General features: G+C 56.0%; 2 protein-coding genes across 2 annotated transcripts in view; both read right to left on the minus strand.

The window, feature by feature from the left end:
* Positions 1-15841, minus strand: part of POLR2C (RNA polymerase II subunit C) — a 140210-nt gene that overhangs the window by 73008 nt on the left and 51361 nt on the right. The window lies entirely within an intron of this gene.
* CX3CL1 (C-X3-C motif chemokine ligand 1) lies at positions 3942-13870 on the minus strand. Its single transcript, XM_079117751.1, has 3 exons — positions 13523-13870; positions 7730-7850; positions 3942-5983 (listed from the first exon to the last, which is right to left on the minus strand). Exons 1-3 carry the CDS (start codon positions 13590-13592, stop codon positions 4963-4965), a joined length of 1212 nt encoding a protein of 403 aa, XP_078973877.1. The 5' UTR covers positions 13593-13870; the 3' UTR covers positions 3942-4962.

A 15841-nucleotide genomic window follows, 5' to 3' on the forward strand; every position in this document is an offset into this window, starting at 1 on the left:
AATAAGTTTGCTTCCAGTAATTAAATACTTGAGTCTCCTAAGTCACATGCTGCTTCCGCTCCCAGTTTCCTCTGCAGAACTGGTCCTTTGGCCTCGTCAGCTTCAAGGGGTTCAGGAAGAATGGCTGGTCATTTGTCCAGGAGGCAGTGAGCCAGAAATATACCCGAGACTGCCCATCCCAGCCTCCAAAGGCTTGAACACTTACCAACCTCCCTTTTTGTTCCAAGTCCTCGTTAGTCTGGTTTTTATTAGCTGTGATTCACGAGTTTTGACCTTGCCAAGTTCAAATGCAATTGAGAGGAGAAAAGTCGTATCAACTTGACCAACAGCTATCAGCTTAGGGGAAGACTGGACAAATCACCAGTTATTCTTATCTGCTTAAGGATTTCAGAATATTTCTTCATTGACTTTACTGAAAACCAGGAGGACTGCATTTATTTATTGATACCCTATCATTCTACCCTCTTGTTTGGGTACCAAACCCAGATAGAAATAGGATGTTTTAAGCCTAGCACAGTGGTGTATGCCTATAATCCTGGCCACTCAGGAGGCTGAGGTAGGAGGATGGCCTAGGAGTTCAAGAATAACCTGGGCAACATAGTGATACCCCATCTCAAAAGAAAGAGGAAAGAGAGATAGAAAGAAAGAAAGAAAGAAAGAAAGAAAGAAAGAAAGAAAGAAAGAAAGAAAGAAAGAAAGAAAGAAAGAAAGGAGGAAGGAAGGAAGGAAGGAAGAAAGAAAGAAAGAAAGAAAGAAAGAGAAAGAAAGAAAGAAAAGAAAAGAAAGAAAAAGGGGGAAAGGATGTCTCAAGTCCTTTGGAAACATCTATTGCATAATCATAGGTTCTATTTACTGAGAGTCCCACTGGGCATGTCATTTTTCTTAAGCATTTGACGATTATCTCATGACATCTTTTTTTTTTTTTTTTTTTTTTTTTGGTGCTGGGGATCGAACCCAGGGCCTTGTGCTTACAAGGTAAGCACTCTAACGACTGAGCTATTCCCCCAGCCCCCTCATGACATCTTTATACATGAGATATTATTTCCCTTCTACAAAGGAGAAAACCAAGGCCCAGAGAGGTTAAGTTACTTGCCCAAAGTCACACAGAGTCCCACATTATGTTCTGCTCCTGCATTGTTAGAAAACAAGATTTCACTGCAAATATTTCTACTCAGTCTTCGAGGATGACAGGACCCCTTGAAGGTGTGAGAGAGGGCATCTCTTCTAAAACTCGTGCTGCTCCAGAATTCTCCTGGGTTCGGAGGCAGTACCACCCCCCCATTTGGCAAGATTAAGGAGGAAGTTTTTGGGTGCCAGCCATTGAACTTTGCTGGCAGCTCAGGAAATCCAGCCTGGCACTAGATCTTGTCTTAAATTTCTGAAGTTGAATCATTATTTATCCAGGAAAGCACATGACTGAGCAGAAACCAAGGGGGCTCTGGCGGTCCCTGGTGCTCTGGCGGTCACAGGCAGGAGCAGCTGGGCATGTGAGCACACAGCACACACACACTCGTACCTCTGCGTACACACACACACACACACACTCTCTCTCTCTCTCTCTCTCTCTCTCTCTCTCTCTCTCTCTCTCTCTCTCTCTCTCCTGGGAGCCTGCTATTCAGCCTGACGCTGGGAATTCCCGGCCATTCATTTCTGTTTTTCTGCCTGGCCTCACCCTTTTGGGGAATGTACAGAGGACACAGGGGAGAAAAGAGGAACTAACAGAAAGGGCAGAGGTGAGAAGGCCACCAGTAGCTACCACCAGGGACCCTGAGAGCCCAGGGCAGGAGTGAGCGGCCGTGGCTTAAAAATTTTGGCTAGTGAGCAAATGCCCTGACCTGGGGGACTGGAGGGAGGGGTCTGGGCACTGGGGGCGCTGCAGCTCCAAGGGGCAGTGACCAGTCAATAAATGACAGCAGTTATTATTGCATTTAACATCATAGGATCGCGGCCCCATCCGACGCTGCACCAGAGCCGGGAATGGCTTCATCTAACTCTCAACTGAAAGAGGAAAGAAAACGCCACTCATGTTGCCAGGTCCCTGGGGACTGAGAGTCCAGGTCTCTCCCTCACGGCCTCTTCCTGAGCCTGGCGGAGGGTCCCATGTCACCCAGAGGGGAGAGCCCCAGCACCACCCGGGAGAACTGGCCTCTGCCACTGGCAGAGGGGCAGCAAATGCAGATTCCTGCAGGAACTGCAGACCCACATCTCCATGGGGCTTGGAAGGTAGGAAGAGTCAGAGATCAGAGGACATCAGAGCCAGGGAGTGGTGTGCCCACCATGCTCTGGCTTCCCTCCCCCTAGCTACTTTGGATGGAGGCTTGGGTTCACAGAAAATGATCTTATAAGAACAACAAGAGAAAAGAGATGGTCAGTGGTAACTGACGGGGGACAGGAGCCTGAAGCACTGGGCAGAGGGGGTGGCCTCACCTGGCTGCCCCACCTGCGGCTCTGCCCACTGCCACCCGGCCGGTGGGGCCAGATCTTCTAAGACACCAGTGAGGATGTAGGAAAGGGGGTCCGGGGTGCATTTCCTGATTTCACCACCTAGGCATTGACTGGAAAATGTCATTCATGGCAAGAGGTTCTGACATTTCAAAAACTACCAACGAAGAAAAGCCTGCTAGCGAAGCCACCGTTAGCCACTGATTGCAAAGCGAATTCCAATTACCAACCTGTCACCCTGTGAAAACGTGCTTCTTAGAATTCATGAAACACTATCAACAGGTTGGACTTGACCTGTGGCAGCTGAGGGGACACAGAGGCTCATACTTAGGTCATGTTCATGGACTCCCAGGTCCTTTGAGATGAACTAATCCCTCTTTAATCTTTATCTTAACCAGGAATGAACTGAGGTAGTAAAGAGGAAAACGTGGCTCAGTTTGCTCTGTGAGTCACTGGATCACAGTGATAACAGGGTCCCTGGGGTGGTGGCTCAGGGGGCCTGAGGTGGAGCATCACAGGGTATTCTGAGTCTTGCCAGATAGGAGATGTCTCACATCCACTTTTATTCAGGCCCAGAGAAGTGAAGACACTGGCCCGGCATCACACAGCTGGGCGGAACGGACTAGATCGGGCCCAAACCTCCTAACTCTCTTCCCCAAGACCCCTTCTCCTGCTAATCGTAAAAGTTCCTGTCCCCTGCTCCAGGCAGGCTGGAGACAGGGTTTCCCAGGATCCGTCCATACAGGGCTAGGCTCCCTCCTGTCCCATCCCCCCAGACCTGCCCCAGAGAAATCACTCTTATTTGATTCACAAGACTTTTAAATTTTATTAATAAAATACAAAATGGCACAGACATTGGTAATGAGGGTTGAGAAAGCAAAAGGATCAATCGACTCCTTCAAAGTCCTTCCCAGATTGTCCTTGTGCATGTCCTGCTGAGAGAACCCTCAGCCCCAGCAGCCATTTCACACAGCAGGGGCGTCCCGACCCTCGAAGTCTCTGCTGACCCCGAGGAGCCAGCACAGAGTGGGCTCGGCCCTCGCCCAAGCGGTCAGAGTGCCCCGCCTGGGCCAGGCTCCTGCCCGAGCAGGATAAAGGGCAGGAGGGCAGCCACCTAGGTGCGGCCCAGCCCAGCAGGCTCCTCAGGTGGAGGGCAAGGGTCAGTCTTGGGGACAACCAGAGGGAAGAGTGAGCTGCCACAGTGGCCTGGGGTCCAGGTCTGCAGGTTCAGCTCTGGTCGGGAGGTGCAGCTGACCGCTCACCTCCAGGCCTGCCAGAATCGCCATCCGCCCGAAAGGGAACCTGGGACTTGAAGGTCACAACTTACCCTCCCCTGTCCCGCTCCTGCCAGGGCAGAGTCTCTTCCAGAAATAAACGGGGGACTCCAGGACGCCTGGAGAAGGAATGTCATGGGAACCCCTGGCCCTGCCTGCGTGGGAGCGAAGGCCAGGGAGAACTTGCAGAGACAGGGGCTTTCGGGGGGAGGTGGCGGTACCCTTGAGTCACCCAGAGAAGGTGCTCCAGCGACGTCCCTGGCTCCTTCGTGGGCTGCCTCTGCCCTCCTGGGTGGGGTGGGGGTTGATAATTACCCGCCCCCACTGGTCCTCCTGGCAGGACAGAGCCTGGCCAGGGAGAGGAGGGCCTTCCTCTGCTTCTGCTGGTCCCCCAGCCCAGCCCACTTGGGGACCCCCAGCGCAGGACCTGAACTATCAAGCTGCCCTTTGCAGGTCCCCCAGGTGGCAGGAGTGGCAGAGACTGTCTTAGGTGCTCTGTGGACGAGGCTCAGGCAGCATGGAGGGGCTGGGGAGAGGGCCTCGCGAGAGGTCACGGGTCAGCAGAACAGTTCATGGCCAAGTGTCTGCCAGCCCTTTCCTTTTGCAGGTGGGTGGGTGGGCGGGTGGGGCTGGGGCCAGGACCCCAGCTACTGCACAGCGGAGACCCAGGAGGAAAGACATCCACGCCACTAAATAACGGCATCCGCCCTCCCCGCGATGCCAGCGGCTTCTCCCAGAGCAGGCCCCAGAAACTCCACACTAGCCTCATGCAAGACAGACGCAGCCCGGTGGGGGCGGGCTCTGTACAAGGGACAGGGGGAGATAGCACCGCAGCTGGCCGGGGTGACTGGCAAGTGCAGGACCAAGAGACACAAGAGGTCTGGGGAGGGACAGGGCCTGGCCTGTCACTTGAGGTGGGAGGGTCAGAGGGGGCCGGGTGTTCAATAAATAACTGTTCACTGGGGCAGGGACGGTGTCAAAGGGAACCTCTGACCAGCCAGCAGCAGAGGAGAGTTCTCGGTCACGGTGAGTTGGAGACCGCCCCTCTGTCCCTCATAGGTTGGGAAGGGTCAGGGCAGCCCCCCAGGGCTATGCTGGGGGCCTGGAGCAGGCTGCACCAGGAGACCCCGCCTCCCCGTTGCCATCATCCCCGCTCAGGCCAGGCCGTGGGTGAGGGTGGGTATGAGGATGGGGGTCCCCAGGCAGCTGTCTGAATCGAATGCCTGGACACAGGCAGGCGGCCAGCTCACACTGGCACTAGGACGTATGAGTTACTGCCACAGCTCCGGGGCACATAGCGAAGGCCTTCCACCATCTCTCCCGCCACCTTTCGGGGGCAGCCCTGGAGGCTTTGGTAGGCGAACATGGCCACCCCCAGGCAGAAGAGGAGGCCCAGGAAGGCCAGCAGCCCCACTGCCTGCCTCCGGGTGGCTGCCTGGGTGTCAGGGACAGAAGTAATAAGGACGGCCAGCCTCTGGGGATCCATGGTGGCATGGATGGGCTCCTCAGCTTTGGGGGCCCAGCTGCCTGAAGCCACTGGCTCTCGGCTGTGGGTCCCTTCAGAGGAGACAGGGACCACAGAAGCTTGGGCCGTGCTGCCAGGACCCCAGTCCTGGAAGGCATCCGTGTGAGCCGGAATAGGACCTGTCTCCTCAGGCCCTAGAGCGGTCTCTGGACTACCAGGGCTCTGTCCCTTGGCTGGCGTGGGCTGGCCTTCAGACTCAAGGTCCTCCTCTGGGGCTAGGTATGAAATGCTGGGGGTCTGAGTCGAGGGGGGCTCCGTGGAGAGGACCTGGGTGGAGGGGGCCTCAGTGGCCTTTCCGTCGGCCAAGAGGTCAGGCCCAGGTTTGCTCTGCCAAGCAGCAGTGGTGGCCACAGCTGTGTTGAACAGCTCCGTGATCTCAAGCCCAACAGGAAGCTTTCCCTCCTGAGCCCTCAAAGTGGGGGGTGACCTGGTCCCTGAGGATTCAGTCATTCCCACTGGCAGCTCTGGGGAAGTCCCCAAGGGCCTCTGGGCCTCCTGGGAAGAAGCAGTCATCTCCAAACTACTGCTTCCCCCTGTGGTTTTGGGCTCAGACAATGCAGGATGGGACTGTCCCCCGGTGCTGGCCAGGGTGGTCGCAGGCTTCATTGGGCCAATTTGCTTCTCAAAGGTGCCGCCATTTTGAGTCTGAGCAGCAGCCCTGCGGTTTAGATGCTCCATGGCTTCTTGGACCCATTTCTCCTTTGGATCAGCACAGAAGAGTTTGTGCTGTCTGGTCTCCAAGCTACGAGGAAGAAAGACAGGGACCTGGTGATGCCCAGAGACCAAGAGAGCCGGGGAGGCCGGAGTGGGCCCAGCACAGGCCCAGCAGGGGAGCAGGCCTCCATCCTGGCCTTCTAGCCAAGCCTTGAGCTCACACCCCTGGACTGCAAACCTCACTTGAGCTGGAGATAGAAATGTCTAGCAGCAGGAGAGGGGCTGACCAGGTCCCAGAAAAATCCTGTTGGAGGGCATTCTCAGGACTTTCAAAACTGGGGGATTATGGCACAAGGGGACAGGTTGGTCAACCTGCTTTTTATATTGCTAAAAACAAAACAAAACAAAAAAACAAAGGGATGTAAAAAGAACTCCCAGAGTAGGAAGTCAGCAAAAGCTAAAGAGAACAGCAACAGATACTCCTGTGGTCGCCGCCGAGGCAGGGGCACCGGTGCAGAGCCTCCTGGCCGGGGAACTTCACCATTATGGTCTGAAGTCAGGCATGTGATAAGGCTCCACGGTGACAAAGCGTCATGGTTCCATGGCCACAGAGACCCTCCAGACCCTGCCCCTCTCTTTGAACTGTGTGTCCTCAGGCTTAAGGCCTTCTGGTGACCCGCTGGGGACCAGGACTTCCTCTGAAGCTGCGAGCAGCTGGACCACCCCGAGTCTGCAGTGCAGAGCTGAGCCGGACTCTCGCTCGGTGCCACAGCCCGTGTGTGGCTCATACCCAGCTCGCAACCTGGATGCCATGATTATCCCCATTTTCCAGATGAGGAAACTGAGGCTCAGATGAGCCTGGCCTTGGTATGCAGGGAGGCCGAAGACGTCCAGGAAGCCAGGGTGGTCCACGCTCCCCTCCCCAACTCCCCCTTCACCCAGAAAACAGAAATAATTATTTGGGGGCATCTGGCAGAAGTGATCCTTGACCAGCCACCAGCACAGAGGCCAGCCAGGAGTGTGCTCCACACCTGAGGACAGGAAGCACTGGACTTCCTTCAGCAGAGCCTAGGTGGGCTCCAGAGGGCCACTGGCCATTTCCTGTCACTGACCTGCGGTCTGGTTGAGGCTGCTCAAGGACCCACAAGACAGTCCTGGGGAGGGGCCTCAGGGCTGAGCAACTAGGCAGTCACCCACCAGAGCCATGGGAGGAGTAAGTGACCAGGACGGCCAGGGAGAAAACGGCTCGGCCTGATCCCCTCCCAAAGTCCTGCAGGGCCCGCTTCCTCATCTGCCAAACGGAGATCATGATCCCCGTGGCTTCCGGGCATCCTGCCAAGCACGCTAATTACATCGTCTTTTTCATCTTGTCTTCATTTTACCCATAAGGAAGCCAAGCGTAGGGGTTAAGCAGTGTGACAGGGCCACCTGGCCAGTTGCAGGTGGGGGCAAGGATTTGCGCCCATTCTGCTGGGGTCTAACCAACAGACCACCAGGAATGGGTGTTACCTCCCCTCGAGGCCCAGCAGGGGTTGAGGGCTGTGGACTACACACTTTAGCCCAGGAGGAATGAGCCCTTGGTGGCTGCCACCGGTCACAAGCCAAGGCCCTGACCCTTGGCCGCACGGGGCCATTCAGGAAGCCTTCCCCACCTTTGTCAGGTGGCACAGATAGTAAGGTCAGCGAAGTGGCCTGCAGCCCAGGGAGGTGACCTGCAGCAAGGGGAACCTTTGCTGACACCTTTGGCCGGGAGTCCAGGGTGAGGTGGGCAGGTGTGGCTGGGGACCACCAGAGGCCTGGGCCAACCCCGGAAGGCCGCGCGGGCAGTACCTACACGATAGCGCGCTTGGGGCAGGACTCCTGGTTCTGCCAATAGTGGATGAGCAGAGCCACGGGGATCCTCGAGGTCATCTTGGTGCAGCGGACGTCACACTTCATCACGCCGAGGTGCTGTCCTGTGCCAACAGAGGACCCGGTCAGCAGGACTATCCATGGCATCTGGCTCCCCAGCCCCAGGCCAGCCCGCCCCTTCCTTGCCACCTAGGTGGGAACCTCTGCCCCAGTGCTGGCTTTCCAGCCCCCTCCTCCCGACGTCACTAGGCCTGGTTTCCTGCCAAATAGGGACAACGGTAGCATCCACCTGCTGAGGCTGTGGAAAGGACTAAGGGAAGTGAATTATTGTTTATAAAGCTCTTTTTATCTGGCGCATAGCAAGTGTTTAGTTTTTAAAATTCAGTTGTGGTTGGGCTGGGGATATAGCTCAGTTGGTAGAGTGCTTGCCTTGCAAGCACAAGGCCCTGGGTTCAATCCCCAGCACCGAGACACACCCAGACCTCTGTCCGTCCACATGTCATGTGCCTGTCCTATGACACGTCTGCACACACAGCCACAGACACAGCCCACCTCACACACGGGAACACATGAAGACGTGTGGAAGACTGGGTACGGGCAGCAGATAAGGTGCAGTTTTTCTTTCTGTGGTACTCAGCAGGTGCACTTGACCACCGAGCCACACCCCAGTCCTCTTTTTATTTTGAGACAGGGTCTCACTAAGTTGCTGAGGCTGGTCTCAAACTTTCAATCCTCTGGCCTCAGCCTCCCAAGTCACTGTGATTACAGGTGTGCACCACCATGCTTGGTGAAGATGACACACTTTTTAAACATGTAGGTACAGTTGCCTTCTAAGAAGGTGGGGTCTGCTGAACAGGTGACCCTTTGTTTTGTAGAATGAGTTTTAGGGAGGGAAAGAGGCATTTGGAGCCCCTGGAGCAAGAGGGGGAAGGTGCTGGAAGGTGAGGCGTGACGTGGGTGGGCCAGGGGAACCAAGCGGAACCCCAGGACACAGTGGGGTGACTGAACCCAATTATCTGATAGAAACATTTGACGTCGTCCGCATTGCATTTCCGCCTTTCCTCTTCTTCCAAACTCTCCAGCAGAACTTCGTCTGTTTGGTAGAAGCTGAGGGAAAATGGGTGTCAAAAATGAGGAAAAGCTTGAGTTTCAGAACTGGGTCAAGGTTATGGCCAGCAGAAGCAAAGACCCGTGAGAGCTTTGCAAACATCTAGAAGCCAGAACTTCCAGGGCAGTAGATGGAGAGACTGAGCTGACCTGAGCCAGCTCTTCAGGGCTGATCCCTGGGTTCCACCAACACACACACAGCTCATGCACTTACACACGCACTTCCTAGAGCCTGCTGCCTCCTCGCCCATCACTCCCCCTTCGCCCCCTTCCCACCTGCAGGGGATGCAGAGCCCGAAGGTCTGGGCTGGGTCACAAAGGTCAGCACTAGTAGTTCCTGGGACCCACAGGAGGGCTGCTCAATGTCTGCAAGGAGCCAGAATGTGAAAGTCACCATGCAGACTTGTCACCTCCTCTTTCCCCCGTGGGACCTCAGAGTGACTCAGCAGCAGCCTCCCCAGGGTCTCCTCAACCCCTTCACTGGCCTGGCAGTTGTCTTCCTGGGGAAGCCCCAGGAAAACGGTGTCCTTGAGTGACACAAGACAAGCAGTGCCGCGGCAGGTGGGAGGGAAGTCCCCACATCCAGGCTGGGGACGCCACTGAGGCCCCCAAGCTACGAAGAGCCACAGACGCTCCGCCCCCACCCCCCACCCCCGCAGGCTCCCCGTTCCAGTCCCCAGGGAAGGCGGTGTCACCAGCCTGGGGGAGGCCTTCCACTTTGGGGGCTGAAGTTTTCTACAGATGGAGATCGTGCCTCCGCCCGCCCGCCAGGCAGCCACCTACTATCTGTCAGATGAGTGTCAGGACACAGAACCTTGTCTGTCTTGGTGTCACAGTCTTTGCCAGCACCAAGCGCAAGGTGGGGGCTCAAAAATGTTCATAAGATGAACAAATGTCTCCATCTACTTCTCCCTCCTTGATGGACCCACCTGACTACCCACCCACCCCACCACCCACTCATCCCTCCCTTGCCCAGCCACTCACCTATCTATCCTCCCCTTCCTGTCAATCTCCCACTCAGCCCCACCCACCTAGAGACCTGCCACTCATCCCCTACTCATTCACCATTCACCCATCCAGCCGCCCCCACTCACCCACCTCCCACCTGCCCATCCTCGGCTTCCTTTCATCTCTCCCCACCAACCCACTTTCTGCCATCCATCCTCCCGTCCCCAGCCCGCTCACCCATCCCTCCTCCATCCATCCATCCATCCACTCCGAGTCAGCCTACACCTGCTCGCATTACTTTTGAGGATATACAAAGACTTAGGTCCCCACGTCCTTAACCCTGGTAGGCTCCTTCCCCACAGGTGCGGGGCCTGAAGACAGCTTCCCAGTCCCAACAAATGGGACTGACACCTCATCACCATATTTATTCGGTTAACCACAAATGCTGGTTCCTTCCCTCCCCAGACCCTGTGCTGGGTGCTAGGAGGTGTGGGGGGTGAACAAGGCCTGTCTGTGCCTCAGAAGTTTCCCAGCAGGATGGACAGGCAACACACACATAAGAAAACAAAAAAGGTTATTTTTTGGTTTTTTTTTGTTGAGCACCTGCTGCGCATCAGACCTCACGTTCAGCACATACTGATTTGCTTTCATTAATTCCTAACATCCCTACAAAGGGATATTGTTATTCCCATTTTACAGATACAGAAACTGAAACTCAGAGGTTAAATCACTTGACAAAGGCTACACAGCTGCTCAGTGGCAGAGCTGGTTTTCCACCCAGCCCCCAGACATCCAGTATTCTAGGTCGCCATAGATGCCTGGCAGAAACACCATGTTCTAGAACATACCACAAACATACTGGGTTGGATATGAAGGAGAGACCACTCCCAACTGCAAGCGATCAGGGAGGCCCTTGGAGGAAGCAGGCTCTAGGCTGGCCATCCAGGCCTGTGCAGAGGCCCACAGGTAGGCAAGGTCTGGGTCCCTGAGCAAGGTGCTGAAGAGGGAACTTGAGTCCTAGGTCAACTGTGGGCCTCTCAGAGCCTCAGTTTCCTTCCCTATAAAATGGACATGATAATGCCAGCTTCACAGGCAGGTTGTGAGAATAAACTTTCTATTTTTAACGTCTGGAGCTTTCTGCCATTAGAGAAGGGTTTCTCAATGGCAACACTACTGACGTTTGGGAGCAGATCATTCTTTGTTGAGGAGGACTATCCTGTAAGCTTAGGATGTCAGCAGCACCCCTGGCCACTGCCCACCAAATGTCAGTAGCACTCTGAATCAGGTTCAGCATCCTGGACCTTTGGAACAACCAAAAATGTCTCCGAGTTGGGCACAGCAGTGCACACCTGTGATCCCAGAAACTTAGGAGGCTGAGGCAGGAGGACTATAAATTTGAGGCCAGCCTCAGCAATTTAATAAGACCCTGTCTCAAAATAAAAGATAAAAAGGTCTGGGGATGTGGCTCAGCAGTAGGGCGCCCCTAGGTTCAATCTCCAGTATCAAAAAGGAAAAAAAGAAAGTCTCCAAAAATTACCAAATGTCTCCCCATTTCAGGTACAAACCACCCATGAAGGACCACTGCCCGGGCCACAGCCCCTTGTGGCTCACTCCCAGTCTCCCTCAAAATTGCAAATCTGTTGCTCAGGGAGACTCCCTATTAAGCTGGTGACCCTACTTAACATGCCAACACTTCCTCTCCTCTATTTGTTTTTAATTACAGTGCTTTTTAAAAATCTTTTAACGTTTTCTGTTTTGTTTTGTTCTTTACCTTTTATTTTGGATATCATCTGTCTGTTCCCGTTAAATTCCAACACACTGGGGCTGGGGTCTTTGGCCCTTTCATTCACACTGGGGTCTTTGGCTCCAGCATCTGGGATGCTGCCTGTCACCTAACCCCCATCCAATAACCCGTATTTGTCCAATGGTAAAAATGCGGAAGGAGGCACTTCATGGCATATAAAAGCCTTTGCCAACAGAGGACTAGAGGGATTTTTATTTAAGTTTGACAGGGACCTGGATCTGACACTCTGAATTTATCCTCCCCTGCCCACCCCCTCCACCCCCACCGCTAGGCAGCGGGGCAGGACTATAGCTGCTTAAAACAGATTTTTTTTTTCCCTCTTTCTTGCCGGGACTTGAGTGGGAGTGAATGCGTCAGTGCTTGGTGAGAAAAATTCTCTGCTCTGACTTGCATCTGCAGGTTTGTTATATAAAGCGCAGAACCTCCCTATTAAAACCCACATTTGGGAATTGACGTAGCTGCCCTGCACCAGCCAGGCAGCAACCATGAATCCTGAGTCCCCTGCGAGGCGACCCGCGGGGGGCCTGGGTTGAATGCCCAGGAGAAAGAGGTTCAGAAAGGTCGCAATGATGCCGAGCAAAGCAGTGACCAAGATTAGGACAGGAATCAGCCAGTCTTCAAGCTCAAGAGTGCCCTGGGGGGCGGGGGTGGGGTGGGGGGTCTCTTTCCATCCTCGTATAGACTTACCCACATCACTTTAGTAAAAGTAATCCTCCTCCCCCTCCAAAATATCCTCCTAGATACTGCAGCCTTGTTACCAGGGAGGCAGTTGCTATTTTTAAATGTGCAGTGGATGAGACCAGAGATGACAAGACCCTGCTCAGGCACACACAGCAAAGTGATAGCAAAGGAACGTCTTCCTGACTCCTCACCTTCCAGTGCTCAATGTCCCCAAATGCCTCAGGCTTTCAGTCTCAGCTCAGTTAACAGGAAGCCAGCAGCTATAGACTTCCACCACCCCCACCCGCCCACACCCTCCTGTCCCCTGTCCCACTGTGGGGTTTGCTCCAAGTAGATATCCTGGACCCGGGCCACTGGTTCTCATCCTCCGTTCTCTCATTCTTCCTGAAGCAGAATCTCACCTTCTCTAAGCGCTAACCTGCCAGATGGCCTGGGTCTGCCTGAGGACAGGGGAAGCCAGGGGCCCACAGAGGTGGTGAGCGGTATCTCCTGTCTCAGGTCCCACAGGTCTTGCCCGCACCCCCAACTTGCTGCATCCTCAGGTCAGTCTCCAAACCTCTTTGGGCCTCTGTCTTGCCCACATTGGGTGGGAGGGCCACACTTTGTCCTACCAGGTCCTGGGCTCCAGAAAAGCAAGGGACTGGAGTTGAGAGCCTAATGCAAGCTGTGCTTGGAGGAAGAAGACAGCTGGATGGGGTAGACCCAGGCAGAAGGACTGGGGCTGCTTCAGACCAGCACTACGGCAACCAGCCCATCCTTGAGCTGCAGTGACCTTGACCTTCACTGGCCCTGGTTCCCTTACTCCTGGGGGCCTTGACATCAGGACTGGAGAAAGCTATCTAACTGTACCCTGGCCCTGGGCCAGGACTGCAGGTTACACTTTAAACCTAAGTGGGGAAAACCCAGTCCACTGTGGGCCAGGGCCTCCCACCCTGCAGCGCAGGGGCCTCCTCAGCTTCTCCCAGCCCCCACCCTCCTGGCAAACCCACCTGGAACCCTTGTGCCACCCACTCCCCCTCAAGCACTACCTGGCCCACTGGGTCAGGCAGGGACAGTGGCTGGAGAGCCGATTCTCCCCCAAGGAGGGGCAGCCCTGCATCCCCCGCCAGGGAGGAGCCCAGCCCCCTCCGCGCATCCTTGGCCCTCCCGGCAGGGGCTGAGGGTCCTGAGGTCAAGCCCGGGGCGAAGCGGCGCTGGCTCCCCGCGCCTGCTCTTGCGAGGCCAGGCCCCACTCACCGGCCAGCAGGAGGGTCAGATGGCAGAGCGTGGCCAAGCGCAGCAGCCAGGAGAGAGGTGACGGAGCCATGGCGGAGGCGGGCGAGGGTCCGGGCCCGGGTCAGGGCAGGCGGCTGGGTCCCCGCGTGGGAGCTCAGTGTGTCCCTTCGCCGCCGCCGGAGCTCTGCCGCTTTTTATAATGGGGCTCGGCTGCCTCCGCCTCCAGCCCCTGGCGGCGGGTGGGAGGGAGAGGAAGGAGCCTGGGCTGGATTCCGCGGGAGGTTGCCAGGGAACCGGCGGTGGCGGCGCGCGGCAGGGGTCCGGCGGCTCGCTGTCCTCGCCACCGGGAGACTGGACCAGGCCGCCAGCGATCAAAGGGCGTGTCTCCTCCCCTGCGCGCAGGCCACCTCCCCTGGGATGTGGCCCAGGCCCGCGCTCTCCTTCCCAACTGGACGACGAGCAAACGCAGATGCACAGAGTGCTGGGGCCATCTGGGTCTCGCAAGCCCTTTCTTGGTTTGGGAGGTTTCTCTTCCACACTGGGATGGGCCCAAGCCCCGAACTCTGCGCTCAAGGCACCTTGCTCATCTGTGCATCCCCTGAGCCCAGCACAGAGACGGGCAAACAGTAGGCACTCTATGCAGTGTTTGCTGAAAGAATGACCCAGACCCACTTCATATGGCAGATGAGGAAACAGGTCCAGAGAAGCAGCAGAAATATCCAGGTCATTACAGAACATCAGGGTGGAGAACCTACCTCCCACAGCCACGGAGAAGATGGGGCCAGCAGGTGCAGGGGCAGCCTGGGACATAGAAGGGAACCCTGGTCTCCCTGCCTCCTCCTCCTCAGCCTCCTTTCTTGCTTTGCATACATGCCCATCTCTTGCTCTGGCCCCTGCCAGTCAGTGGGAATGCACTGCTAACCCAGCCTGGGTAACTGTGTGGCTCCTCCTTAACTCTGTAGCAGAGCCCTGGAGACAGTCCTGCCTCCTTGGGGACTAATCCACTGGGGGCTGGACTTCTTGGCTCTGGACTTCCAGGTGTGCCCTCCATGAAACTGGCTGGAGCAGTAGGCAGGTGGTTGAGGCCCACCTCAGTGCAGCCTTCCCTGGAAGCAGGGCAATAACCCCAGGACGTTAGAACGGTTCAGTAGGAGACCCGCCCAGCGGCAGGCCTGCAGCGGACTGTGCTGAGCTGGCTCTCTCTGGGTTAACAGCCAGAGGGAAAACCAGTTTGTCTAGGAGCCAGTGCCCGGCTGTGAAGCCAGCTAGTACAGGTTGGGTTGGGCCCAGTGACCACAGCTGGGGATGGCCAGGGAATATCTCTCTGTCCTCCACCCAGGCACAGATGGGGTATGAGGCCAAGAAACTGGACGCTCCTTAATTGGAGGACCTCCCCTGGCAGGGGTCAATGTCCACTGGCGCCCAGGAACCTGCCCCAGGCCTTGCAGATAAGAAACTTGGGAACTTGACATTCACACAGTCCAACACCTCATTTTATAGCTGGGGAGCCTGGATCCAGAGAGGGTGATAAAGACAGAGATCTGGGACTCTGTGCTCCACCACGTGAGAGCAGAAGACAGGAGGGAGAAAGAGAGGAGGGGGAAAGGAGGAGAAAGCAGAAAGAGAGAGGGAGGGAGGGGAAGGAAGTGAGAGAGGAAAGAGAAGGGGGAGGCTCAGGGGAGCATCCCGGGAAGCCCCGACCTCATAAAGGACCAGGATTTGGGACTAGAGGCCCTTGCTCCTCTGGCCCCAGACTAGGCTCTGGGGAAGTGTGTAGAGCGGGCTGAGGCTGCGGCCCATGATGGAGGCTTCCCAGCATGCTTGAGGCCCTGCAAGGCCCTGCGGTTGATCCCCAGCACTGGGGAGGACAGCAAGGGCTCTGGGATCAGATGCTGGGGCTCTGGCGTTACTTTTGCGTGAAGTGGGGCAGAGCCCGCCTCCCTCGGACATTTCCTCTTCCGTAGAATGGACGTGGCGATGCAAACCCATGCCTACTCTAAGCCAGGCTCTCCTTAAGAGCTTTCCGTGGGACTGGGGCGTGGCTCCGTGGCAGAGCGCTTGCCAGGCAGGCCTGAGGCCCTAGGTTTGAGGCCCAGCACCAGAAAACAGACAAAAGACTTTTGAACCATTTTTATGTGATCATCCCAACAAACCCAGAGTAGAAGCAAAAACACCGCCCTCAGAGCCTCTCAGAAGGGGACACTGAGGCACAAGAAGTTAAGGAACTTCCCAAACACCATCAGCTAGGAAGGGAAGGAGCCTGGGTTTGCCCCGGCCCGCTGGCTCTAGGGTCTGAGCTCAATGCCCCAAGGTGGCCCCACCTCCCTCCACCCCCACTGT

This window comes from Sciurus vulgaris, assembly GCF_902686455.1.
Source record: "Sciurus vulgaris genome assembly, chromosome: 17".
In the NCBI taxonomy this organism is placed as follows: Eukaryota; Metazoa; Chordata; class Mammalia; order Rodentia; family Sciuridae; genus Sciurus; species Sciurus vulgaris.

Excerpts from the sequence above, each read along its gene's own strand:
- CX3CL1 (XM_079117751.1), bottom strand. The coding sequence starts at position 13,592 with ATGGCTCCGTCACCTCTCTCCTGGCTGCTGCGCTTGGCCACGCTCTGC. Across the intron at positions 7,851-13,522 it reads TCTGACCCTCCTGCTGGCCG|GACAGCACCTCGGCGTGATG; the intron begins GTGAGTGGGGCC and ends CTGTTGGCACAG. Across the intron at positions 5,984-7,729 it reads TGCCCCAAGCGCGCTATCGT|CTTGGAGACCAGACAGCACA; the intron begins GTAGGTACTGCC and ends TCTTCCTCGTAG.